Below are 27,948 nucleotides of genomic sequence, written 5' to 3' on the forward strand. Positions count from 1 at the left end.
TACTAGTATCTAGAATTTATGCATTTAGTTAGAATACGTTATTGGCCATAAAAAATTTTATTTAATTACTGTAAAAAATCCTGATTTTCCAGTAAGAAAATTTTATCAAAGTAAGAAAATTTTATCAAAGTAAGAAAATTTATTTATTATTATATTATTTATTTTAGGCACATATTTGAATACTGCTATCATATAAATGTAACTTGAATCCCCAAAATATGGCTGAAATAGTGAAAAAAAGAAAGGCATGTCTCAGCTTAATCCACTGAATACACTTTGAATAATTTGAGTACGTTTGAATGCCAGCGAATTTAATCTTGACCAAACCCTGATACGAAAAGAGTGCTCGCATTACTGCAAAAATTTCGCGAAGACCATTTTCGAATGAAGTTTGGGAAAAATTAAAAGATTTATTGAAAACTGCCTTTTCCAGCATTTTTCAAAGATTCATAATAGATCAAAATCTGCAGTCAACTGATGTCACGATGCAAAAGGGGAGGAAAATGCAAATGGGATCCTGAAGGTAAAAATGCAAATGATTTTCTTCCTAATATCAAGAAGAAATGAATACGCAAATTATGATTCCTAAGTTATTTTCTACACAACTTTCTCCTGTGCAGAAGGTTTTTCCCTGCTCTCGGAATAGTTAAGGTTATTTCTGCTATCTTTTCCTCATCTCACGGAAGAAAAAAGGGAGAAAAATGCGCAAATTTATGCGCACAAACAACGAACACATTAGGCAAATTTCGCTCACCCCTAAAAAAATCCCTGATGCTGGAAAACTTTAAAATAACTAAACAATATTGAGCATAATAAATGAATGCACAAAAACCATCAATAATAAAACAGGGGAAAAGGGAAGGAAAAGTAATAAACCGTCTATCTTTTTTTTTATCTTTCTTTTCCCTTTTTCTCATTCTTCTGAAAATATCTGTATGCCATCTCACTGTTTTGCCGAACGAAATTATGAAAGGCAGCGCAAAGAAATCGCTTATTATACTTTGGAAAGCCGACGCCAACTTTAATGCACATACTGAGAAAATTCCATTTTCTAAGATGACCGTGTGGGGAGAAAAAGTTCTTGAAAAATGAGAAGTAAAAAGGCATGAAGCAGGGGGGAAAAAAACCTACTTTAGCTAAAGCTGGCTCTTGCTCATCTGTTTGAGTCTATTTGGTTGTATGGATGCATGTATTTATATATCTACGCCCGAACAGCCAGAGACTGAAAGCACGTGCTCCAGTGCAAGCTAAAGCAGCAACAACAATTACTAAAAAAGGGAAATATCACATTCCCCTAGAAGCAGCAAGTAATTACACGGTCAATTCTGAATGGTGCGCATTCTTAAACAGTATTGTTTAGGAGCAAACGGCGTTTGCGTCTGGCAGAGAAAAAACGCCGCATTGAAAGAAAGTGAGACCTAGGAGCATAAAAGGGAGGGAGCATAAATTGCGGAGAATTTTTCTTTCCCTGCAAAAATTTTTTTCTTAATGTTCTTCTTAATGATCATATTTAACAACAAAGAAATAGCTTCCAAATGAGTAAAGAGAGACGGTATCTGTGGAATAATTAAAAAGCCTTTTTGGTCTCATCATACATTATTATGTAAATGGTTATGTGGGTGCAATTTTTTTTTTTTTTTTTTTTTTTTTTTAATTCACGTCTTTTATTCTGCCGCTAAACTGTATGCAATCATAAGCTGCCAGGTTTTAAACGAAAGAAAGACTAAACAATATATCTAAACACAAATTTTTACGTAATATCTGCCGTTGAAAACAATCGAAAATATAATGTAAGGATAAGTCCTCTCTTACCTGGCGACCTACATGAAAGTTTTGGTAATTTTCTTCATACTTAATGTGGATATGTGTCAGTTTCTTACAGGAAGTCCTCCATGAAGGAGTTCCTTCTCTTAGACAGACAGCCCTTGCACGCTTTGCCGTTATCTAAATAACCCAATGGAATCTAAACCGAATATTGAAATTTTAAAATATGTTAAAATATTCGCTACGGAATTTCAAAACGAAAGCTTAATCTGGTCACAATTAGTTTTAATACTGCAAAATTTACTTTCTGACTAATGTTTGCTGTTAAAATTTCCCAGTAAGAGTATTATTTTCACTTTTAAGTACCTTCTTCATAAGCCCTCCTTTCCAATTAAATTTCATTAATTTCAACCTTCCCTTGCCTTTTCTAAGTTGGGAACTAACATAATAAGGCAGTTATTTGTTTTAAACTGACATTTTTAGTTAATTTTTCCTGTTAAAAAAGTAAAGCCATAGTTAGTGATTCATTTTTATAAATGATTCCCTGCCGTAACTCAAATAATTCACTCATTTTTGAAAAGAAATGGACAAATAGTCCACTGCATGGCCGGATGCAGACCACTAAATAATGGCATTTCGTTGTTTACTAGATTCCCGGTATTGAAAGCGCTAGTTGTATGAAATACTTGTCGCTTTCCTTACGTTTATCGTGAGTATGAGCTAGCTCAGCGATTCTCAAACGGTGGTACACAAGAGAAAAGTAGGTGGTACTCAAAGAAACAAAGTATTTTTAACTATTAAATTCAAAAATTTCGTAAAGAAAAAAAAAAAACTTTTCATACAAATTTCTTGTGATCGAACTCTAATTGAAGATTTCAAAAAGTTAATTTTTGGCTGAACCAGAAAAAAATTTATTTTTTTTTTTAAATTAAAGGAATTTCAAATAAAGGTATTACATTTTTATTGCCTTTTTGCAAAAGATATTTGTGTGAACAATGATGTCCTTCCATGTTGCATAAATACAGAACAAAATTAAAAGTCTATCCTAATTTACGGTTAAAACTAAGTGAAATAAGACCAGACAAAGAAATTGATCTCTCTTAAACAGGCCTAAATTTTAGAATTATAACTTAAATTTTGATGATTAAAATGGCAACCAGTTTTTAATCAAATATTTATGAGTGCATATTTAATACAAATAGTCAGCAGGTTGTGCAAATGACAAAATATACTTTTTTTTTATATTTGAGAAACTGAAAAATAATCATTGTAAAATGTAATGGTGGTACTAAAGTTTCCAATTTTTGTTTAGGTGGTACGCGTTAGTCAAAAGGTTGAGAACCGCTGAGCTAGCTCATATAGGACTGAATCACTTCCGGCCGATTTCTTGAACGCTCTGCTGCCATAAATCACCTACTACGCTATGCCCTTATGTTTAACCCAATGTCAAAATGACCCAGACAGTATATTTAAGAGAATTCAAAGAAATTTAATAGCTTTATTTCAAATTCCCACTTTATCATGCCCTAACAATGGTCGAGTGGTGAAAACCGTTGAATACGGAGAGTTCGACCTCGATTCGATACCAGGCGAATGGGCTGGTTGCATGTTTTATTTTCATAGTTTTTCCCATGTACGTGAATACGAGCCAGTTTCTATTAGAAAGGCCTCCACGAAGGTATTCCTCATTCAAGGCAGGTAGTCTTCGTATGCTTTGCCAAATTCAGACAACCTCCCCTGATCCACTTCATCATTCTTTTTAATTTCTTTTTTACCATCCTTGAATCATTTATTTAAATTATATGCGCAGATGGCTGAAAATTCCAGTGCACGGGCTCGTGTCTATAAACTCACGAATTACAAAGGTTCGGTATACCACAGATTAAGAATGTCGGTTTAAATTAAAATACACAAAAATTAAGGATATAAAAATTGATTTAAATCTATGGAAATTAAAAAAAAGGGGGAAGAAAGAAATATCACCTTTCGCTCCAAATTTGTAATGAATACAGCTCAGTGCATCAAATAACACGTATAGCACTGGTTACAGAGATGTTAAATAATTCCTCTTGTTACAACTCTCAAACATGACGCAAGTAAATTTCTTGTAATTACGCTACTTAAAATAAACTTGGGATGCACAAAGACGTGCTAAACAAAATGGCAATAAAAATAATGAAACATATCGAAGAGCAAATTTCAAATTTAGATTAAGCCACTTTATATTAAAAAAAAATTTCAAATTATGATTTAAAAAAATTGAACAAGGAAAATTTATAATTAAACATTTAAAAATTATTTATTTTTTACTATAAATTTCCAAACAATTTACATAAGCATTTATTACATTAATTTTACTAAATACACGTTCATATATATTAATATTCCTTTTTTTCATTTAAAATAAATTTTAACCTTCGCCATCTGGTTTTTTTTCTAGGTGCAAATTTAAGTATTTTATAAGCGTTTTGGATAGTATAAACCAGTTCTCTTTTGCTTTGCCATGCACATCGAAAAAAATACTTTTATTTTAGTAAGAAATAGGTGGGAAGACTTTTTAAATTTCCCAGTTATTTAAAATGATTAGAAATTAAATTACTAACTTATTAAAACAATCTATAAATCTATAAAAAATAAATCGCTACTATAATCTAATGCAATGTTTCGTTAGTTCGTACTTACGCAAAGTGAAATTCTAACCAAATAAAGCAAGGGTATTCCTCTATCTATTTTGGATTTTTTAAACATGTTTTAGTTAAGCTTAAAATCATTTACCACATGACACTGTTTACGTAAGCGCTATCGCTTCGGAAAATCTAATCACAAATCCCACAAAATTCTAAGAATACGTCTGAATGAGGCAATATTATTAATCCCGGGATACGCAAAATAATTTCTATGCTCTAATCTCAATAAATGCGATTATTTTACTTGCATACAAATTCTGAAGCTTAAGCTAAATATTTTTAATACTACGCTCTAATCTCAATAAATGCGGTTATTTTACTTGCATAAAAATTCTGAAGCTAAATATTTTTAACAGAATTTATCTCCTTAGGATTATCTCTTTCACAGGTTTTAGTACTAGAATTAACGGCGAAAGCTGAGCTTCGAAATCTTGCAAATGACTATGCGGGTAAATCATTATTCGCAATTATTTCGCATGTTTTCATGCAAGTGTCAGTTTTATGATGTTTAATAATAAAGATACATCATTAGGCAAACTGAAGACATACTATTAAGTGATAGCTTCACATTAACATAAGAAACTGGATTTATTTCGTGAGTTAACCGCCTTTTCGTGGAGAACTTTTTAAGGAAAACTGGCTGTTATACAGGTTTACACATGGGGGGGGGAATCACAAATATGCACATGCAGCCAGCTCGTTTGCCGAGATTTGAACCCGGATCGAACTACGAATGTTTTGCGAGTTAACCGCTATGCCGCTGGTGAGCCATTCCAAATGGAAGCTGCAGTTAAGTACCCAAGTGACTAGTTAAGTACCCAAATGACTAGTTAAGTACCCAAGTGACTATATTTATTTAAATGGATTTTCGTAGCAGTATTAAGAAAACTTAATTTTTGCGTTTTACGAATATTGCCCATTATCTATTTTAGCGTTTTACAAATATCCCAATCTTAGTGTTTTAGGAATTTTAAAATTTCTGGCGAACACCATGAATATATTTTTCGCTGTCACTATTCGCGTCCATCAAATTAGGTGCAAACGCATACAGTGTTTATAAAAACAGGTTTCACATTCAGATTAGAAATGTTCATATCTTTTTTTTTTTTTTTTTTTTTCCAAATATACGCCTTTGGTTATGAAAAGGTAATTGTAATTTTGTAAGCCGCGTTAACAATATAAGTTGCATCGCATTCGCTTGTAAATCTTAAATTTTTCATGCCGCAGCTTTCATTGAGTGGCGCAGCGTTTGGCGTTGGGATGCGCTAGCTAGAAATTGCAAAAGATTGGATACCTGTGTCCTAAATCGTCAAATGGTACAAGATGACAACATCGCCAATGGCGATTTCAAAGCTTGAATTAATACTGATATATAGAGCAATAGCTATCTTTTTCTCAAACAAACATGTTACAGTGTACTGTAGGATGTTATATATTAATATAATTATTGAAAATCTAAAATTAATACAGAAACCAAAGAATAATAAATATGACGTACTTTTCCGAAATGTTATATGGTATTTTCTCTCTCCTTTTTCCGCTTTACGCATGGCTTCGTGGTGTTGGAAGCATACTCAACGCGTAATAAAGGGATCTAGGGCCCGAGTCTCGGCGAGGTTACTACACATTTTTCACCTCTACTTCAGAAGAAAAAAAAATCCCTAATGCCTTTAAAAGTAGCGCCTGAACTTATAAAAGGTGGTGGACGATAATTCGTCACCACCAGGATTTGGTGATTGGGTCCTCCTAATTCCAGCCACCCTTTAAAAAGGGAGTATATAAGGTATTTTCTCCTTTCTTTCGGCATGCCATCCTGATGTAATTGGAAGCATACTCGACGTGCATTCGAGAGGTCCCCGGTTCGAGTCTCGGAGACGGCACTACACATTTTTCACTTCTCCTTCTTTAAAAAAAAAAAAAAAAAAATCTTATGACTCTACATGTAGAAAATACAACTATAAATACAGCTATAAATAATGAAATGTACTAAAAACAAAAAGAAAGCACGGCGTTTTGAAACTAACAAAACTGCTTTGTAAACTAACTCGTGAAAATACTGCTTGATTACTGATACAATTACTTTGCTTTTAAAGATTTGAAGCAAAGGCATTTCCTTTTCGACACTGAATATTTACTTTAGAGAGACAACAAAATTTATTCATTTTAAATTCAGTCTGGCATAATGTTGTGAGAAGTTCAGTAATAATGCAAGTGAAAAGTTTTAGACATTTCATTATGAAAAATATAAATTTTTAAACCACTATAACGCGAATGTAATCCCATAGTTAAATGGTATAATGTGCACAGATAAAAAAAAATGCGCTTTCTGACATTATGAAATATTTAGGTGCTTTCTGAAGAAATTAAATCTTTTATGGGTTTAATAAAGAAGGTCGAACGATGATGTACGAAACTGGTGTACTTGAGTAGTCCCTTTTATGCACATGCAATGACGCGTAACGCAGTTAAAAAAATACGTCTGAAGTCTGCCCGCTTTTCTCGGCGGAAAACGCTGCAGCTACTTCTGAATTACACAGTCTGTGAAACCGATTAGCCGCAAGTAGGTATTTTCGCCACCCTTGTCCGTCCCCAATTGCTAGAATTGGTTCCGAAATGAGCAATCTCCCGCCCGACGGAGGAGGGGCCTTTAAGCCTAAAAAGTGGCCTAATAGAATTTTTTGAACAGACCCTGAGAGGTTTTGAAGTGGTTTAAGAAGGGCGTGTTCGGTGGGGGGGAGGGAAGTGCCGCGGAGTCATTTGGCCCGACATGGCCCATGCCTCAATGTAAATCAGTGTCTAGATGGAGCAGAAATAATTGCCATTCACGTAGCGCAAGATCCACTGTTGCTCTCAAATTGAATCAACATCGAGTCGGAGAGTGAGTGAACACAAGGAATATGCACCCCTCCTTCTATGTCGTTCTCTCTTCTTCAATCTTTCATGTTCCGACACTGAGCGCACCCGAACAAAAGGCGGAAGGAGCGGTTGCCATGAAATATTAAGAGACAGGCGAAGGAAAACGAGGGGGGTGGGAGGCAACTTTGAAAGAGGAGGCTCCAGAGCACACAGATAGGAAGAGAGGGAAAGGGGCCTGCATTGTAAATGTTCATTATTCAATCGGGCTACATTAAGACATGAAAAATTCATGCAGATGAAGTGCAGCCCAACAATAGAGGATAAAAGGAAAAACAAATCGCGCCCACTCATTGTGGAAGCCTTTGATTTTCTTTCCCGTGGTCGCTTAGAGATTCTCTCTCTGCTCCTCGGTAAATTGACTTTTCCTTGTTATGACACAACTATCCCATCCTTTCGCATTTAGAGATGCTTGCTTCTATTACTTCCGAGTTCCTTCCCGCATCACTTTCTTTTGTCTCCAGAGTGCATCGGTAAAGGTAATCGAAAGTGCAGCGAATAATAAAGAACTCGCTTCCATGCCAGTTGTTCTTGCTTTATCGCCAGCTCTAAATCTATTCCCCACTTTCTCCTCTTTCGCATCGCGACCAATTGTGTCTGTTAGGGCTGCATACACTTCTGTAATTCAATAAAAACAAAGCGACGAATAAAAACAATGTCTCTGTCTCAATTTTTATATAGACGCGCCTATTTTTCCTGCATGTTTTGGAGCGTTTTTCCTCCGCAAAAATCGCGTCTCCCTTAACGACTTTAGTTTCCCCCGGGAATTTTCCGGAACTCTTCACCAACCGAAGCGCGTTCTTGAAGCGCTCCTGTAATTGTTGGAAATATATAAAAGCAGTGAAGAAAACGCAATTTGCTGCTCGCGTCTTCCCGACTGTCAGCCGAGGAACGGCCTGAATAAAATCAAGCATCGGAAGGCGTGCGACTAAGTTCGAGTGAGGCAAAAGAAAATAAAGACTCACTTTCAGAATACAACACATTTTTTTCACCGATTTCTTAGAGAAAACATTTTGTATGCGGCGTCAGTTTCATCCAAAAGAAATACCTCTGAAATACAGCACTGTTTCTGGACACAATTGCGAAATCGGAGCACCGACATATAAGGCAACATACATAGTAATAAATTTGTTTCTTTCAAAAAAAAATTCTAAGAATTTTCCTGTAGCAAAGAATTCCTGGAATTCTTATATATTACCCCTCCCCCCACCAAAAAAAATAAACAGAAGCTCACAGGGAAATAGTGCTCTTTGATTCCGTAAAGACAGGAAGATATAAAAACTCTGTTCTCAACTGCTTTGAAATACTTCAAACCCTCACTCGAAAATGCATTCAAATGCTGTTTGTGATGCTTAGTAAAAGTGTACAGTTGCACTAAATTTGGTTTACACTAATTCTGACTCCTGTTTCGATGAGAGGAGCCCATGAAAGTCTCGACTGGTCGAGTTAATACTTTACGCTTTAATCAAGTTAATATTTAAAAGCAAACTGAGCCATTCATTTTGGTTGCATCAGTCACTTCAGAGTAGACTACAAATCATGTTATATGGGCACATTTGAAACACTAAACAGTAACAAATCAATCATCCTCCATCTGCTTTTCACATCCTCACACAACCCAAAAATTTCGAAAAAAAAAAGAAATCCCTGTATCAGTTTTGCCTAGTTGTTTATATTCTTCAGCTACTTTCTCATAGATCACCAATCTTTTAACAAATCCACGGCACTTGAAATTTTATTATACTAAGATATGAAAAAAAAAAAAAAAACTCACTAGACTACGATATTTGAGATCCATGTAACATAATTGTTTACATATTCCATTCTTATGATCTCTACCACAGCTAATTTTATCAGCAACTACTTGTAAAGTGAATACAAAATCATCTGATAATTAGACGACCTTCAAACGTACACACCGAAAACAAAGTTTCTGGCTAAATTTGAGAAAAATATTATGCACGAGGAACATCGCAAAATTGCTGACTTTTTAAATTATGTTTCACAAACACTCCGCGGATATCAATTATCAAATGATTCTGTTGTTGTTTACATTAAAATTATATTTCCCAACTGTGTTTTTAAAGAAGTTTTGATTTGAACGATGTACGACAAATTTACATAATTTATGGTAAGAAATTAATGTTCAATAAGGAACATGAAATCAAAAATCTGAGATTTAGTAAATGCTAACGGATTTATTAATAATTTTGGAATATATGATTAATTTTTCACTCATGCTGAGTAAAACGGATTGAAAGAAAATGTTCTGAAAAGTGGAAGACGAGTGAGAGGTAAAACCACTGAATATTGCTGGTTCGACCCGGGTTCAAATCACGGCAAACAGACTAGCTACATGGAAGTTTTCGCAGTTTACACAGGCGCACTGTTACTAACTAGTTTTCTTAGAAAACCGTCCACGAAGGCATCGGTCCCTTGCCCTGGTAACGTTTCTCGTGCCTTGTCGTATATAATCTAAATAATCCTAACTGGAAGTGAAAAGTGGAAGATCTTGTCATGTATACGAGGACAGGTTGCATGACGAAAGGACAGGTTGCATGAGCGTTTTCGTGTTTTTCCCTATGTGTAACATGTATACGAGCCAGTTTCCATGTATACGAGGCACCTAGCCTAGTGTGCTTTGCCATAATCAATTAAACCGAAACTATCAAATGTTTTAGACCATGACATCACCACTGAAAGGCGTGACATGTGCGGCAATAAATCTTTCCAACTGCATAGTTTTGGGCTTGCTTTTGCAGATATGGTAGCACTGCCGCAGCAAATTCAGCATGAATTCTCACAGTACCGCAAGGTAGGGTTTACATAGTAAATTTTATTCTTTCTTCTATTAGGAGTTAGTTGTGGGTGCATGAATTCTCACAGTACCGCAAGGTAGGGTTTACATAGTAAATTTTATTCTTTCTTCTATTAGGAGTTAGTTGTGGGTGTGGAGAAGAATATCTTGTCGACAACGATATTACTAACTGAAATTCTTAGCAAACAAAGGGAAAGAAAGCAAAAAATCTGAAATGGATATAATCATGTCGAAAATTAAAACAGTGTGGAACCTGAAATTTAAATTTTGGTACTATTATTGTTACAATAACAAAATTGTTTTAGATGTTGTAAATGTTAACAAAGCTGCACAGAATTCTTTAGGATTCTTTTCTTTAGGAGAAAAATGTGTCTCTGCAAAAGAAACGAAATTTTTAAAAGATCATAGAAACTATATAAAACTCAAGTAAGTGAGAAAAATGACACAAACCAAATGAATTATCTAACAAATATACTGAGAAACGCCTAGATTCTGGACTTGAAAAAACCCATAAAGATAACTACGGTTACGAAGTCGAAACGTAATTACCCTGTTAAAAATACCATTAAAATGATTAAGCATATAAATGAATGTAGTCTATGATATTCATATATTGACACTATGTAATATTAATGTATTGGTATTTTTCTGTTGCGGCTCGTCCTCGTCCACTCAGCTACCAAATTACCTTATTAGATTAAGATTTAAGGATTAATATTTAAGTAGCGTGATTAATAAAATGCATGACCCCCCTCCAAAGATAAAGATAGTTTACAGAAGTACAGTATATTTTTAGAACTTCAGATACCGTGTTAGAGATGAATATTGTATCATTAAATTAGGAACCTTCACAGCTATGGATAAAACAAAAATTAGAGGGATAATTTTAGAGTTAACATTTATCGTTTAAAGATTATAATTCCCATATTATTCTATTCGGATACTTTTAATTAATTAGTGTTTTTTCGATAAAGAATGATGCCTGTAAATCTTGGATTGTTTTTATTTCTTATCTGTATTTTTGAAGGTATTTAAGCGACATTTTCCAATCTGATAAGAATTTGCTCGCTTTACGTTCTTTTTCCTCCAAGATATCCTTGGAGTTATTACGTACCAAAATCTGTCCAAGAGAACTTTCTATGAGACAAGAGAATTAAACAATGCAAGAATTTCGGAGTTAGAAAACAACTTGCCTTTCTAAACTGACGCGTGTCTCAAATGGAAAACTGATTCGGTTGCCAGCGATTTTGCTTAGACTCACGCAAAGCTGACCACAGAACAACGCAGAGGTTAAGGCCGCCGACCCACAGCGATATCAAAAGATCGAGTGTAATTGTTGATGTCTCAAAAAAACTTAGTTTGTTAATAATCCACAATTGATAAGAAGTCTTACTATCACAAAAGCGTTCGATTAGCGCATAATTTTTGTACGTTAAGTATATTAAATACGATAAAGTTATATAAAAAAGAAAAAAGAAAAATCTGCTTAAGTCATCATTTAAAAAGAAAATGCATTTGCATTTCATTTATTTACGATTATTACTTTTACTCTTAAAGTTCACACTGCTGCAGTTTGTTTCCTAATATTTAAATTTGCTTTCTATTTTTTTCAAGATGAATCGTGTCTGCCTGTATCTACATTAATATTTTTAGACGTAATACCCACATTATAGATCAATGCTCAATCTATTTCTTCATGCCTGAATATTAATCTTATTTTATTTAATTTAATAGAACCTTAAAAAACTATTTGTTAAGAACAATAGGAAAGTAGAATAAATTAAAATCTAGCAGGACTAAATTAAATTTGCATAACGCTGACTGAGATAATTTTAAACTGACGTGAATTATTTTTAAATAATGTGCATCAGTGAATATGCCATAAATATATTGTTATTTTTCAAATTCAAAGGCCTATATATATAATATAGTTCATAAGATGAAAGAGAATGAAATGTATTTAAAAAATTGAGCAAAATGCGCACACCGGGATTTTGCATCATGTATGAACTAGGATTTGGCAAATTGAAAACTAGATAAATTTAATTAAATGAGAAATAATTTTCAGCTTAGAACGTGCATTAAATTCATTTATCCTTTACTCTAATACTCTGGCTTACGGCAATTCACTCCATCCTAACCAAACTAAAGTTTCCGAACTCAATATAACGATTTTCGTCCGCATGCGTTCCACCAACGCATGCTGAATTCATTTGAATGAAAAATCTTCTTCAAATGTCGTCAATAAAAGCTCTCAGCTCTTATTTGCTTTGGACAAGGTCAAGTCTTGCAAGATGGTGAACAAATTAATCCTTTAATAAATGATCGAAATCGGAGCTTCAGCTCTTTGTTCACGAAACTTCCTCCGAGCGGACAGTTTACTTACTCAAGAATACCAAGAGAGATCAAAGCAAACGGCTTCTCCGCAAGTTACCTCTCTTCTAATTACATTTGGTCCTTTACAAACCGGCATGTTCGCAGACAAGGCACTTCAGAGCATTACACCGTCCAATATTGACCCCCTTCTGCTGAAGACATTGTTAAGGGACTAAGCGGAAAGCCCGCGGCAAATCCTGCTATTAAATAAAGATAGAAACATAGCTTCCTATTCCCACCACTCTTCCCGTCCATAAAGCATAACAAGTTTATTTGGAATCTTCCACTGTAATTCTGGTAAGTGCTGAAATGGCTGGGAGGCTTTTGTATGCCGTCGATGGCAGCCATTGTCGGTTCAAGCCTACGCCAGGAACGTCAATACGCACTCAGAAAAGAGAGTCAAACACGTGGCTTTGTTTGCCAAGAATTGTCCCTCTTTCAATAAAGCTTTGTTTCTTTTTTAAAAGGGTAAGACTTGATTGCAGTGATTTTTGAAATGAAACCATAACGTGCTTAAACCGCCAGGATTACAGTAAAACCTCTTAAGGGATTAGATTTTGAGAACTGAATAACACTTCTCAAGTTTCTGAATATATTAAAATTTTTCCTTTCGTTGAACAATTACTGAAATTCGAATTCTTTCTTTCATTTCACACAGCAGTAATGAGGTAATGTCAAACTCAGAAGCTGGAAAAAAACTAAGCATGGGGTAAATCAGGCTTCCACTGTTAAAAGGACTTTTTAGATAGTTTCAGAACTTCAGTTACTTACCGGAATTTGCCAAACCTACATATTACTAAAAGACATTTTTGGTTCGCTTCAGAAATTCAATTAGTTATTACATCTTATTTCAGTAATTTATTATTTAAATAGAGCAGATTTTCATACGGACCGCTAATATTTCGGAAGAATTGCTACCTGATTTAAAAATCTGCTTAACCGAGAAGAGTTAAGGCTAAATTTTGCCTGTAAACTCAGCACCTGCAGATTTACGTTGGAGTTGTTAAACGTAAATAATTCTTTAGGGTTTCCTATATTATTATTACTATTATTCTGCTTTGTGGCTAGACGGTAATATACAATAAAAATAATAAAAAATAAAAGCGTATCTTTAAGACAATGCTTCCTTTACTGTATCCATTTGCAATGTTTTAAGCATAAAATTGTTGAGTATTTTGCAAGTAGTTATACTTTAAAACCTGTGAAGAAAATCCAAATAAGCAAATATGGAAATAGTATTATGAAGAAATATATTAATTAAAACTAAATTTAACGTAACCAACATAATCAGCTATAACAAATTTACCATTACACTTTCGTTAATTTCTAATTAGAAAGTAATATAAAGTGTAACACAATGACCTTGTACAAAGAGTACAAAAAATTTTTCAGCATTTTTCTCGCAAAATGATTTTTAATTTTTTTTTTTTTTTTTTAATATATGAATTCTTCGAACACTTTTTTTTTTTTTTTTCCCCAGAAGCTGGACATCAGTTCTGGAACTTCTGCGCACTGAAATGTTTATTTTAATGACAACACAGAAATGTATTCAGCAACCAAGTTATTTAACAAAAGCATTTCTCCTCTTTGAATTAAAAGACTGAAGAAAAGACAGATGAAAGCTTCTCATGCTTCAAAAATCATATTTAATTACTTCTACTATCAGAAATACCCAACTCTTAAATACTATTTGAGTACGAAATCGAGATCTTTTTCTTTTATCTTCAAGATCTTTTAATACGGCTTAATTACTTACCTCTTTTAACTGCTTTGTAAATCTTTGATTTCATTTATTTTCTCCGAGGGACGGGGCAACCATAAAAAAACACACTGAATACTAAACTATCTCAAAAACTTTCTGGACATCCTTTCTGAGTATGCCCTTCCATAAACTTTTAAAGTCGGTCATATTTCTTTGCGGTAGATCTTAATTATTTGGATATATGCACTTATAGATATATATACATAAGATAAAAAATATGTAAAGCAAAATTATAACTTAAACTAGCAATAACCCCTTAATCCCCCTCCCTATTCTAAAAATTATAATAACTTTTCTAGACTGCGTCGTTTCTAGATCAAACCATCTTGCATGGCTTGCGTAATGCTAATGACGTAGTTAATTCGGAACCTGAATTCAGAATTTCGAGAACTGAAACCTTTCTAATCTAAACCAAAACCTTCTCTTGGTGAACTTCCACACTCGATTAGCTGCACCCTTTAGTTTCTGCCTATCTTCCTGTAATGACACTATTTCGCTTTGCTCTCTTCCTGTCGCAACGGTATCCAAATTGAAAATGCTCTTGAACAGGTACGATTAGAGCGCCAAGTATATTATGACCACAAATGTCGACTGAAATAATGACTAATATTTCAGTCGACATTTAATATTACTCATTTAATATTGAAATATTTAATATTACTCGGCTGCCAAGTTTCTTAATCATTACGGATGCAACATTTTAGCATACTATGCAATCAGAACTCTTCCTCTTTAATACAGATCTACGTTTTACGTCATCAACATGGCTGTGTCTTTTTCTCTTTTTCATCACATTGTGTTCAATTATGTGTTCTTTTACTTTTTTAAGGTAATTATTTAGGCTTTATTAATGCCGGAACTCCTAATCTCCATCACAAGGCCGTGATAAAACTTTACGTCAGTATAAAGAGCTAGTAATCTATTTATGGCCGGAGTAAAATGAATAAGAAGTCACTTACCGTGGGTGGATTGTCCGCTATATTGTTATTCTGGATATGGGAGCTAACATTTGGCGATAACTGCCTCGGGGGGCTGCTGTTGGCGGATGAATTCAAGTGATTAGGGAAGTGAGGAGGCAACATTCCAGAGGCAGTGGTCAGCAGCGTACTGGGAGCTGAGGACTGAGGAAGACCCCCTTCGAAGACAGGGAGAAACATGAGACCCTGGGGAGTCATGCCCCCCGGCATGGTCTTCGCCGCTGCAGCAGCAGAATAATGGCCATTCAATCGACTCTAGGGTAGGATAATAGACCAAATAATATTAGCGAGAGATAGTATATACGAAATTTCTATTTGTGTTTCATTCAAAAATATTGAATTCATTTTCTAATTTTTTTATTTACAGATTTATAATTTTCATATTTTTTTATTTTGAAAAACATTTTAAATAAATGCATTTCTTTCAGATATTTATAAAAGCAAGCAAAACTGAAGGCATCTTTACTGATGCCTGAGATTTCTTTAAGATATAACACACAATTCCTTAATTTGTGTCTTGAAAAATCATACAAAAAAAGGCTTTTTCGTGACATGGATAAAAAATAGTATAATTTTATCACAGAATTTACATTGTAGACTCGCCTAATAGTCGCACTTTTTTGCCATTGCTTGATGGTGAAAGTCTAGGTCCGACTATTATGTGGGGAATTAATTCTACTACACAATATTATACATTTTTGACGATTTATTCTGCTTCAAAAAGGGGGTACGATTATTACACGAGTAAACACGGTAATTATTTAATCAATATACTGTGTTCTTAGGGTTAGTAAGTTAGAAAAAATTTCAATCCTTAAGTGGAAATAAAAAATTTCCAATGGCAGACTATGAACAGTTACAGTATAACACAGTCCATTAATCTATACAAGGCCGGATGTGGCGGTCTCTTTATTATGGAGGCACCTAATAGGTGGGCCACTATCACTTCCTATGAAGGGACAGACAGGTACAACCATGCTGTCTCCGGGATTCGAACCCAGGCCCTTCAGTATCGCAGTCAGGCTTCTCTAACAACTATACCATCTGGGCGGCCTTAAGTGGAAATACTGAATCTCAGATAAAGCTACAATTTATGATAAAAATATACTGCTTTGCAAAACAGATACCGTGAAGAAGCGCTTCAAATGACAAAATCAGGAACACATATAGAGAAATGGGGTTAGAAAATATTATTTTGGATTCAACATTTACATATACGCTCATTACTGAACACACAGAGAGTTTTTAAGTGTCACAAACACCATTTTGGGTGATGCAATAGCCGTGTAACATTAATTTGATAACTGCTCGAATTCCAGCCTGACCATAAGTCTCAATTTAATTTGATAACTGCTCGAATTCCGGCTTGACCATAAATCTCAATTCAGTTCTACTACAAGGGTTTTGGAAAGTATTCTCTGACCTAAGAATCTCTACTTCTCACAGATGGCAAGAAACAGAGTAATCATACTTGCAAAAGAAATACCTCAACACTTTTCAAAGTATGTTCTGCTGATTGTTAGTTGCCTGTGGCCGCACACTATTCTACTGCCACCAGTATGGTTTCTTTTGGTTCATTTGATTATGGCAAAAAATGCGAGGGCTATCTCCTAAGGGAAGGAATGTCTTCACGAAGGACTTCCTAAGGAAACTGGCTCTTATTCACTTTACACATAGGGAAAATCATGAAAACGGCCATTAAGTGAGCCCATTCGCCTAGAATCGAACCCAAGTCGAACTACCAGTGTTTAGTGACTTTACCGCTCGGATGAACAAGAGCCGCGATTCATTCTGTTCAATGACATGGCGATGCAGTAGGCTGAAATATTTCATCAATACAGCATGTGTTCATTGTATCGGCAACACATACAGGCAGAAGTATTAATCCAGCTGCCACTTCGCTTCTGTTCTCACTATGTGATCTTCATTATTGATACAAAATCAACCTGGCCATTGTACACTAACCAGACTGTTCCATTTGTCACCTTAGGTAGCCTTAAAGCAGTACAACTGCAAACATTCACGACCATGGTTTGGTGCTAACGAGTTTTTGAAAGGCCTGACTGCAAAACCTGTCTCATTCATCATCGAACTGTTTGCTAGACACACGATCAACGATATCTCTCAGTATGTAGAGTCGTTCTCTCTTGTTCCACATAAACTAGATTAGATCCTACAATGACCTGGCGAATTCTCGCAGAGGCGTGAAGAAACCAACGCAGAAGAAAGGTGAAAATAACCTTTATTAACTCAAAATAGTTAACAGAAGGGTACGTTCTTCATGCGTTACAAAGGCACCGTCAAACATGCGGTGAAAACTAAAAACGTAGAATATAATTTAAGTCAAACCTAAAATAACTAGTGCTAGATAGCATTTAAGTTACACCTAACAGGTGGGCTCACAAAAACCTAACAGGCGTTATGATAATTCCGGTATGGCCAAGAGGCTAAGTCGTGTAACAGCGAAGCAACAACGTAAAGTGCGCTGGCTAGCGAAAACACGCTCTGAATAAACTCAGAGATTCACCCGTTTAAATATGCACTTCATCTAACTTTAAATTTACATCCTGGCGAGAGAATGTGAGGGGAAGTTGAGAAGTTCAGCTACAGTATCAACTTAAAATAACTTTGTTATGCAAAATAAGGAAAATCCTACAAGAAGACCTCACAGAATGTTGTCAGCTTCGCACTGATAGACCACTACTACATGACGTTAGATGCATTAATCTATTTGTTGTGATGGTTCTTGGGGGTGGCGTTGCAAATGGTTACTCTGGTCGTCTAGCTACTACCTTCAAATTCGAACCACGCTAGTTGCATCCCGTTGAGTTTTATCACAATACGAAGCAATCAGTTTTTCTTAAGCCTGTAAGTAAGTTACACATAGGGGTAGTAAGACTTATTAGTAGCCATTAGTAAGCCTCTAATAAATTCGCCATTTCAGAGAAAACGTTTTGAAGGGTATTTGGAAGATATTTTTGCCATTTAATTTTGTCTTTTGACAGGGAAAGCAGCATAAAACACTATTTTCCATTTCCTGAAATATGATCAAGAGTTAAGGCTATTTGAACTTATCACACTTTAAAATGATATCACTGATTAGAAACCGCAATAATTTCGTAATTTGTTTCTCTAATCCTACCCTGAAATTTGCTGAGTGCATTTTTACATTACGAAATTTTCATAATGCTTCGTCATCTGCATAGAGCTGAGTATATAACTCTAGGCAATGAAAACAATTTTTAATGATATTAGATGAAACAGTTTCCTAGAGATTTAAATTCCAGAGCTTGAATAGCATATATTTAACAAAGACGTAATTACCTGTATTCTCTATAGCTCACTACTGAACGAGTAACTAAAGCCTAGAAACAATTTTCAAGCCTAGAACAACAACTAGATGCTATTCCCGACATCTGATCAGGCCGATTCCATAAACGTTTCACGGCAAGTAAATAAACGCAGAATAGCCTCCAGTTCATATCAAAGCTGATTCCACTTTAACTGCGACAAAGCATACTAAGGTAGATAACCTTTGTCATAATCAAAATAACGAAAACTATTCATTTTATATATAAGATTACATTTAAGTTATAAAATGCTTATCTTAAACTGCTGAAGTTTGTAGTACTTTTAGTACAACTACCTTTCGACAGGTCGCAAGACCACAGTAAATCTGTTATAATGATAATGATAACTGTTAGCAAGGGAATTTTAAATATTGCATCAGTTTACGAATCTTTTAAGCAATAATTTTTGAGAGGGCAAGGAATTTACAAAAGAAGGGAAAAGAACGAAAAGAAACTAGAAATCCTCAGAAAACAAAAGAAAATAACTTACAGCAAAATCCCTTACTTGAAGTTCCTGAATTTTGTGCTGCTGTCTGACCAATTGCTCCTGTTGTTTCCTGATTTGATCTTGTTGCTGCCTTCGAATTCCTTTGAGTTGCTGAGTAGACAGTTTTTGTTGCTAGAAGAAGAATTCAATTCAATTCAAAGGATGCAAACTAAAGTATAATACAGTCACACAGTTTTTGAAACATTTAAAACTTAACTTATATCTTCATCATATTCTATACTGCAGTCACCTTACCTGTGGCAAATTTTGCACAATTATGCTAGCAAGAGGATAAAAAACGTATTTATAAATTTCTGAAATACTTCTAACAAAAGTATTTACTTTCTTCTCTCCACACACTTAAGCACGCAACTTATGCTCCTCTCTTCATTAAAAAGGGCCCACCAGCGGCCGAGCGGTAAAGTCGCTGAACACTGGTAGTTCGGTCCGAGGTTCGAATCCCGCGAACGGGCTGGCTGCATGGGCGTTTTCGTGGTTTTCCCCATGTGTAACGTGTATACGAGCCAGTTTCCCTTAGAAAGTCCTCCACGAAGGCATCCCTCCTCTTAGGCAGATAGCCCTCGAGGCTTTGCCATATTCACACACACACACACTTCATTAAAAAGATGAAAGGGTATAAGGAGCATTTACAAGGGAAATTTCATTTAACAAAGCATTCTGTACCAAAAATGAGGGAGATAAATATCGCACTGCTCACAACTAATGATATTTTTGTACAACTTTATGGCTGCATAAACTTTATGACTTCAATTTACTCGTTTTAGTACAACTACCTTTCGACAGGCAGCAAGACCCACAGTAAATCTGTTATAAAACTATTACTATTGACAATAGCCAACACAATAACAGCAGGTTTATGCACTGCATATACCGCTTAATAGTACAGAAGGATTTATTCCACCAGACATACGAGATTTATACGGTTTTTACACCATTATTTACTTTGTAACCAAATATTTAGTCAAATAATTTTAAATGAAACATAACATCTTATAACATTTTCGAGATTCATACTCGAAAGTGTTATATAATAGAATCTAATGAAGAACACGAAGTATTTAAATAATGACCTGCATGTATGAATAAATCTGGCGACTGAGACTGTTCTATATTTTTATGCTTTTTATCTAATACTTTTTACATGCATACTTCGAATCCAAGCGCCAAGCTAAGTCCAATTATTTTTTAATCGAAATTTAAAGTAAACTTAAGTATGAAACTAAATACTTAAATGTTGTTTTGATGAAATGTTTTCTAAAGCAAATACAGTCAAAAGTCTTTAATCCGGACTCGTCGGGACTTCGGAGATTCCGGATTATAGATCATCAGTTTAAATCTGGTAAGATGGCATGCAGAAATTATAAAATTAAAAATATGAAACCGTAATTTATAAAATAATGAGCAATTAATGATCTAAAGAGTATCAAAATTTACAAAAAAAGAAGCTTAATATTTATTTGTTTACTTTATTAAACATATCTTTCAACGCGCATGCGTTAAGCATACATTACGCATAGCCGAAATTAGAAAATTGCAACCAGAAAACTATTTGATTTGTATTCGTGATATTTATAATGACGAGGAATTTGATTTAAATCATATCAAAGACGGAGTACATCGAGATGAAATACTACATTTAGTAAGGAATTATAAGCCGAATAAAATAAAAACATCTGCCCTGAAGATAACGATAGTGCTGACAGATCAACCTCCAGTTCATTGCGCGCCGCGACGTTCCCCCCCTCCCCCCGCGCAGAGCAGCGTGAAATTGATAAACAGATTTCGGAACGGTTAGATAAACAAAGGATATGCCTTTATCCATTTTTTGTAGCAATTCCACTTTTTGTTTGATGGACATCGAAACATACTTTCGTTTTGTAGATCCTTTGGGAGCTCCAGCATCGGAAATTTGACATAATCGAAAGTTCAAGCTTACTTTTATAAAATTGCTCTTACAGTCTGCAAAAAATAATAAGCCGGATCCAATTCGAAGATTAAGGAACAATCATCAACATTAACTGAAATAGATAATTAGATAATTTTAGCTTATACCGTCCGTTATACATTAAACGCGCACGCGAAAACGTATTCTGCGCTTGCGCAGACGCATATTTGCAGTCGTAAAGGTCTTGCGCGCACGCGTAAACGCCTATGCGCATGCGTCAACGCGGCGCATGCGCAGTAAATTTTAGCTTTGAGGTCCGGATTATAGATTATTCCGGATTATGGGTGTCCGAATTAACGACTTTTGACTGTATATAAAATTGCTAAATAACATTATAATAAGTTTGCTAAATAACAGTATATCAAAAGAGTGAACACCCCCTTGCGTTCAGACGTACTACGCATGCTTAATGCCGAATTAAATAAAGTAAACCAAGCAGCATCACGTTAATCCAGTAATCTACGATTCAGCAACTCTCAAAATACAGAACATTCCGATTCTGCTCCTGTTTGTGCATCTGCCCTTATGGTGCGTTGTTCATAGCACTTAATGCCGCAACCGAATGTTATGGCTTCACATTCCAGTTCATTTCTTATATTGAGTTGTGTTATTTCTCTTAGGGTTGTTAGCTAAGTTACTTAGATATGTAAAGAACGGTGACAGTTCTACAAAACGCAAAAACAAATCTATGCTTCAAAATGTGGAGATAATGAAAGGAAAAATAAAAAAAGAACACTTTTGTAAAGACTCTATATGAATACACGTCACATGTGTGGGACTGAATAAAATTTCCGACATTCTGAGCTGAAAATAAAAGTTAAAAAAGGTTTTACATTGCAGAGCCTTTTTTAGAGGCTTTAATGGAATATTCTTTCTTGTTTTAAGCTTCGTTCAAACTTTAATATCACAGAAATAAGTAGGAGGAACGAGACAAGGAAGCTTAGGAAATTCAAACAAATAATTTCCTACAAAATACAAGGTTCCACTAGAGGCCAGTTTCTGTTTTTTGCTGTTTTCTGCGATTCGTTCATACTCCAAGGTTGACACATTTAACAGATATCAGCCTGCAAATGTAAGCTTTGATTACGTAATCTGTAAATTTCGAAGTATTGTTATCAAATACATTATGTGAGACTGATCATGCCATATTCCATCTTCGCATTAACAGGAAATTCGTAAAGCTGAAATCCAATCTTAACATCCGATTTCAAAGTCTTCTGTAACGGAAATTACTTACAATTTTAAAATATCAAATTATTTCTTGGGAGATTCGATATATGAAATTTAACTGTATTTTGTTATTTCGTTAACACAATGTAAAATATTATGCTTAATATACTTTTACTCACATTTTGAACTTAGGAATTTTATATGCTTGTTAATGTACTTGTTTGTATATTACTTTATTTACATTTTTTCGCTGTTCATTTTGCATTCTTTAATTCTTAGGATTAGTTGCAGATTATATGTTTGACGGACACAAAGTGAAAAATTTTGAGCCCCATTTTAATATTTTTTAAATCTAAAAGAACAAACACAACGCACCTCGATAAATGAAGGGGGGGAAATACAATTCAGAACAGTGATGTCGTTTTTAATAAACATTATTAATACCTTAAGCAGATCTTCTCAGAGTTACTATTAATTTTTAGAACCTCTGAGATTATCTACAGTTGCGTCGCATATGGGAAATGTCATGTATTTTAAAATTATTTCAAAATATCCTTTCAGTTAGTGATTTGTGCTCATACACTGCAGATTAATGCTTTCTTTACAATTTTAAATAATAAATAAGATCTTTATGGAAATCACTTCTATACTTATTCGATACTTTCAATACACTACTAAGATAATCATTGCCTTGATGAAGATTAAGGATAACTGAGAATCATTTAAAATAAAAAAAGTGAACAGTTTTTGTCATAGGCATCTCTGTCGTACGTCTGTGGCAAAGTAAGGGATGATTTGACAATAAAAATAATTATCTCCCCTTCAAGCGTGTAGGCTTTAATAAAAACATATAAAATTATGAAACTGAATAAAAATGTGTATTGAAATTTTAAAATGTAATAGCAAGAATTTTTGTCATATTGAGAGCCCCAAGTATACAGAAGTGAAAGTCTCTAAGCATACGCCTCAGAAAATGTATGCGATAATTAGCTTTTGTGGATAAATAGCATGGTATTCTTACACCATGATAATATGCCATTGCTTCGAAGAGCAATGTAAATAATGTTTAGGTGGCAAAGAATAAATTCAGAAATGAACTGAAAAATTCAAGCAATATTTATTAATCCCTTATATGAAAATCATACTAGATAGAACTGAAGGACGAAACACTTCATTTTCAAATAAATTCCATTTTGAATGCGCTATGATGCGTTTAACTTTGAATTATATTATCATCAGAAACAGAAGCGAATGGCAATTCAATCCCATTTTCAAAGAACTTTCATTTCAAACAAATAATAAGCTATATATATAATAGCCATTTTAATTCTTAATAACTGTAGCTATCGAGTTCAGGACAACAAAATGCAATTACAACTAGCTATACATTTATATTTTTTTATCTTTCTCAATGACCGCAGCACTGAAGTAGACGAGTTTGGTGGCCTTAGGGATTATTCCACGGTTCTCTTTTTCTATTTATTTCCGAAAGCTGGATTGAACTGGCACGCTTTATCTGACAGATTCTGATCTCCTTTACACGTTTCGGTGCAAGAAAAACAGGATTTTGATGTCATCTGAAACGAATGACGATTATCCTTTTTCATCTGTGGGTTACTGACTGGTACAAAACGGCTTAGACAATATATTACTTGTAATACCACATGGAACATAATGTAAGCACTTTCCGTAGCAAGAAAAACAAGATTTTTACATCGCATGGAAGGAATGACGATTATCCTTCTTCAGCTGTAGGTTACTGACTGGTACAAAACAGCTTAGACAATATATTATTTGTAGTACTACATGCAACATAATGTAAGATATCAATCAACAAGTGAAAAGTGTTAAGACATTTGACATTTTATACAACAAGCTAACCGGATATGATTGCTTTCTGGTAGTTTCGATGAGAGATCATAAAAGTAGCTTTTGCTAACAATATAACTTTGAGTGAAGATTGAATACTATGCTTAAAAAGGTGTCGCAAAAAAAAAAATTACCCGACCTCATTTTCGAAATTAATAAATAATTTCAACTGTATACTCGTATTTAGACATTTGAACTGAAAGCTCACTGTGACTTTTTGATATACAGTCAAACCTCGAAAGTACGGCGTACTTGGATTTGACTGAAAATTGAAATATCAATTTGCGTGAAATAAAAATTATTAAGTGTCAAAAACCTTAAAAAAATAAATACTTAGGTTACTGAAGTTTACAAATATTATTATATATTTTTATGGTGCTCATGGGTACAATAAAACACCTCAAAACTTATTCAAAATTCTTTTCATTAAAATTTTTGTTATGTGCATTCTATTTGTTTTTATTAAAATAAGCCCAATAAAAACTTATCATAAATTTCTGCAATTTTTAACCAATTTACGTCTTAACTCGAATAACGGGATTACGAAAACAAAAAAGGGATAGCAAAACACTTCACCTTATTAAAAGAGAAAAAAATTTCCCGAAAGTTAACTCTGATTTCATGGCGTTGTTATTCGTCAACATGAACTTAGATTACATTTTATAGGCACCTATCCTGTTTCCAATTGCGAAAATTTATGCAGTGTGGGATTAAATCTCTTGCTTCATTCCCGATATGCAGTAAAATTGAATAACGAAGCAAAACTATACCTTTATTTTTAATTCTTACTAATTTACTTATTTTCAGTTGCACGTTTGGTTAAAGGAGTAACTGTATATGCATTGTTCGTTTCAGCTACTATAATTAGCAAAGTAGTTAATTCTTTATTAAAGGGAAAGTTTTGCAGTCATGTTTTGCTACTAAATGTAGTATACTATGGGAAGCGATAAAATATTGATAACAATACATAATAACAATGGAGAGCCATTTTTCACCAAAACGCTTAAAAATATTGTTTTAAATGTAAATAACAAAATTATTCTTGTTAAATATATATATATATATTTATTTATTTATAAAAGATAACAAAATATGAAAAAAACCAAATTAAACTTAATTGGAACGGCCCTTTAAATTCTTAATTTTAATTGCCTACATCCCCTCTTCCAGGCTCCATATTGGACTTTGCTATATCACTATCTCCTTGCAGCAACCGCAGTGAGAAATCTTTTGCCTAATTGCTGCTCAGGATTAAAACAAAAACTTTTAAAGCTTATAAATACTACTGCAGTAATTAGGCGTCACTCTTCCGCTGCTTCATCTGCCAAGGAAAGTCACGTCTCTTGGCTAAGCTTTTTTTTTTTCTCTCTTATCTGAAATGTAAACTGCGTATATAAAAATTGCGGTGCGTGTTTAGCATCGCTAGTGTTGTACCGATTTAAGCTAAAATGTCTTTCTAAATCATTATTTCTGTTCAAAATAAAAATGATGTTTTAACCATCAAGCCAGGTATGATTTTTGCTCCTCGCACATCTCCGTAACAGTTCTATCGTCATGATTAAAAAGTGAATTAATTTCCTCTTCGGCAAATAATAAATATAAATTAATAATTAAATTAGTAAACTAATTAATGCAAATCAATAATTAAATTGATAAACTAATTAATATAAATTAATCATTAAATTAGTAAACCAATTAACAATTAGAAAACTAATAAATTAATTATATATATAAACTAAGCATAAGAAATTCTTAACTGAAACAAATCTATACTTTAAAAAAAAATTTTTGGACCCCTTTCCCCCCCCCAAAAAAAAACTTTAAAACTCAAACCAGTCTTCGGTCAGACCAAAACTTCGTCTTTTACAGTACAGAATTAACTCACTAACAGCAAAGTAGATATTAGATAAAGATTTTTAACAAATTTAGATGTTTATTCGCATGATTTAGTAAAAGTTGGACGTTTATAAAACTAATATTAAAATCTACTATTTGGTAAAGCATTTAAAGGTAATTCCACTTGAAATTGATCACTGGAAACTCTAAATTATTTCTTCCTTCTGTTTTCATTAAAAGATGTTTTTCTTTCAAACCTCTATTTTTATTATACGTACCATCAGAACTAATACGCGAATTAAACTCGATTTCTTAAACCTAAGCAGTCCTTTTTCCATTTCATTTCAATTTAAAAAAAGAAAAAGAAATGTTTATATTCATTTGGAATTTCTGAAATTTTCACTGAATTTAAGTATTAATATTTTAAATTTATTTAAGCAGATAAATGTTATAAAATAATTACTTTGCGGATCCTTTCTTACAGGAGATATGCTGCAAAAAGTGTCTTCTCTTAATTAAGATTATTAAGCATAAAATTTTAAATCCCAAGGCACATGTACATTTTAATATGTTGGCTTTATTTTTGAACTGACAAAGATATTTTAATGAAAAATATTTTGACAAAATTGGAAGGTATAAAAACAGACCCTAATCCAAATGAAACGCGCACCCATTAGCAAAAGATATTGCATAATCGCCAATGAAGTCACTAATTTTCTTACAGTTTGATTAGATCTCTAAACACTTTTTGAGATAGAATATGCAATACTTAAAATTTACTAACTATGGCTATTACGGTGCTTCTATGATGAAATTATTCAGAAAAAGCATGCATTCTATAAAAAGAGCTACATTCAGTACAAAATTACATTAAATACTGCAAACAAACAAAATGCTACGAGTAAAAATTGTTTAATTCTACGTAAAGACGGTAAAAAATGCGCACTGCAATAAAAAATATTAGGCAAACGAAGCTTTAATTAAGAAATGTAACATAAGAGAGAAAGAAAATGATTCAGTAACTTTGAGAAAGCGAGAAAAAGAGGCGAAAGCAACAGAAGAATTTTAATCAGACAAAGCAAGAAAACTAAGTAATTAACAAGGAATACCACAGTATTGAGTAATGAGAGGAATAATTTAAAGGAAATAAAACTTTTTAAGTTTAAAAATGTCACTGAATAAATAAACAAACAATGCGACTAGAATATATATTGCTGAATTGGCGGGCAGGGGATGAAACTAGCCTTATAATTATCGTGAAAACTTTATATAGCAGAATTTCTTATCTACATTATTAAATATTTTAAAATTTCAGCAATTTAGCTTAGCTAAAATTCAGCTCTAGTTTTAAACGCTTTTGTTTACGAGAAAATACCCCAATTTCAATTTGTTTACGAGAAAATACCCAATTTTGTCTGAAAAATTATTTACTCATCTTTTATAATTTAAAAATTGTTTCATTTTATTCTCAACAGCATTTAGTTCAATGACTAAAATTCTGGAATTATTAACTTATCCTACTTTTATCCTTTTAATATATTTTAGTTTGATCATGAATATACTCGGGAATATTATTATCATAATTTACGAACATATATTTTCACATTTTCTATGCACACACTCAATGTATATGAAGTATGCAGCAATAATATAATCAAAATCATTACGCTACTTTTGATCTATTTTTATTTGTTTATTTTATTTATGGTACTTACGTATTAACGCAACCACCTTAGTAGAAGTCGCCAAATTATCAGAATGTGACAAACGCTGCCAACCATGCTCATATCAGTCCTTCAGTCAAGTAAATGCCCAGTCCTTCAGTCAAGTAAATGCCGCTATTTTCGTTATGCTTTTTTTTTTTTTTTTTTTTTTTTTTTTTGTGTGTGTGTGTGTGTGTGTGTGTGTGTTGTTGTTGTTGCTGTATTCAAATTCTAATGTTTTTATAGACAAAGCATGCTATTTTTTGCTTT

General features: G+C 33.6%; 1 protein-coding gene across 5 annotated transcripts in view; it reads right to left on the reverse strand.

Moving 5' to 3' along the window:
• LOC118187367 (uncharacterized) overlaps positions 1-27,948 on the reverse strand; it is a 781,272-nt gene that overhangs the window by 52,877 nt on the left and 700,447 nt on the right. For 4 of the 5 annotated variants that reach the window (XM_085810184.1, XM_085810186.1, XM_085810183.1 and 1 more), the window contains 2 exons: positions 19,138-19,266; positions 15,280-15,552 (listed from right to left, as the gene is read on the reverse strand). In XM_085810184.1, coding sequence (XP_085666310.1) covers positions 15,280-15,552; positions 19,138-19,266 — 402 coding nt within the window. The remainder of the gene's footprint in view (positions 1-15,279; positions 15,553-19,137; positions 19,267-27,948) is intronic. The other variant, XM_085810185.1, reaches the window with a different exon arrangement.

Source organism: Stegodyphus dumicola, chromosome X2, assembly GCF_044657685.1.
Source record: "Stegodyphus dumicola isolate Sdum_Otavi_A_Nest chromosome X2, ASM4465768v1".
In the NCBI taxonomy this organism is placed as follows: Eukaryota; Metazoa; Arthropoda; class Arachnida; order Araneae; family Eresidae; genus Stegodyphus; species Stegodyphus dumicola.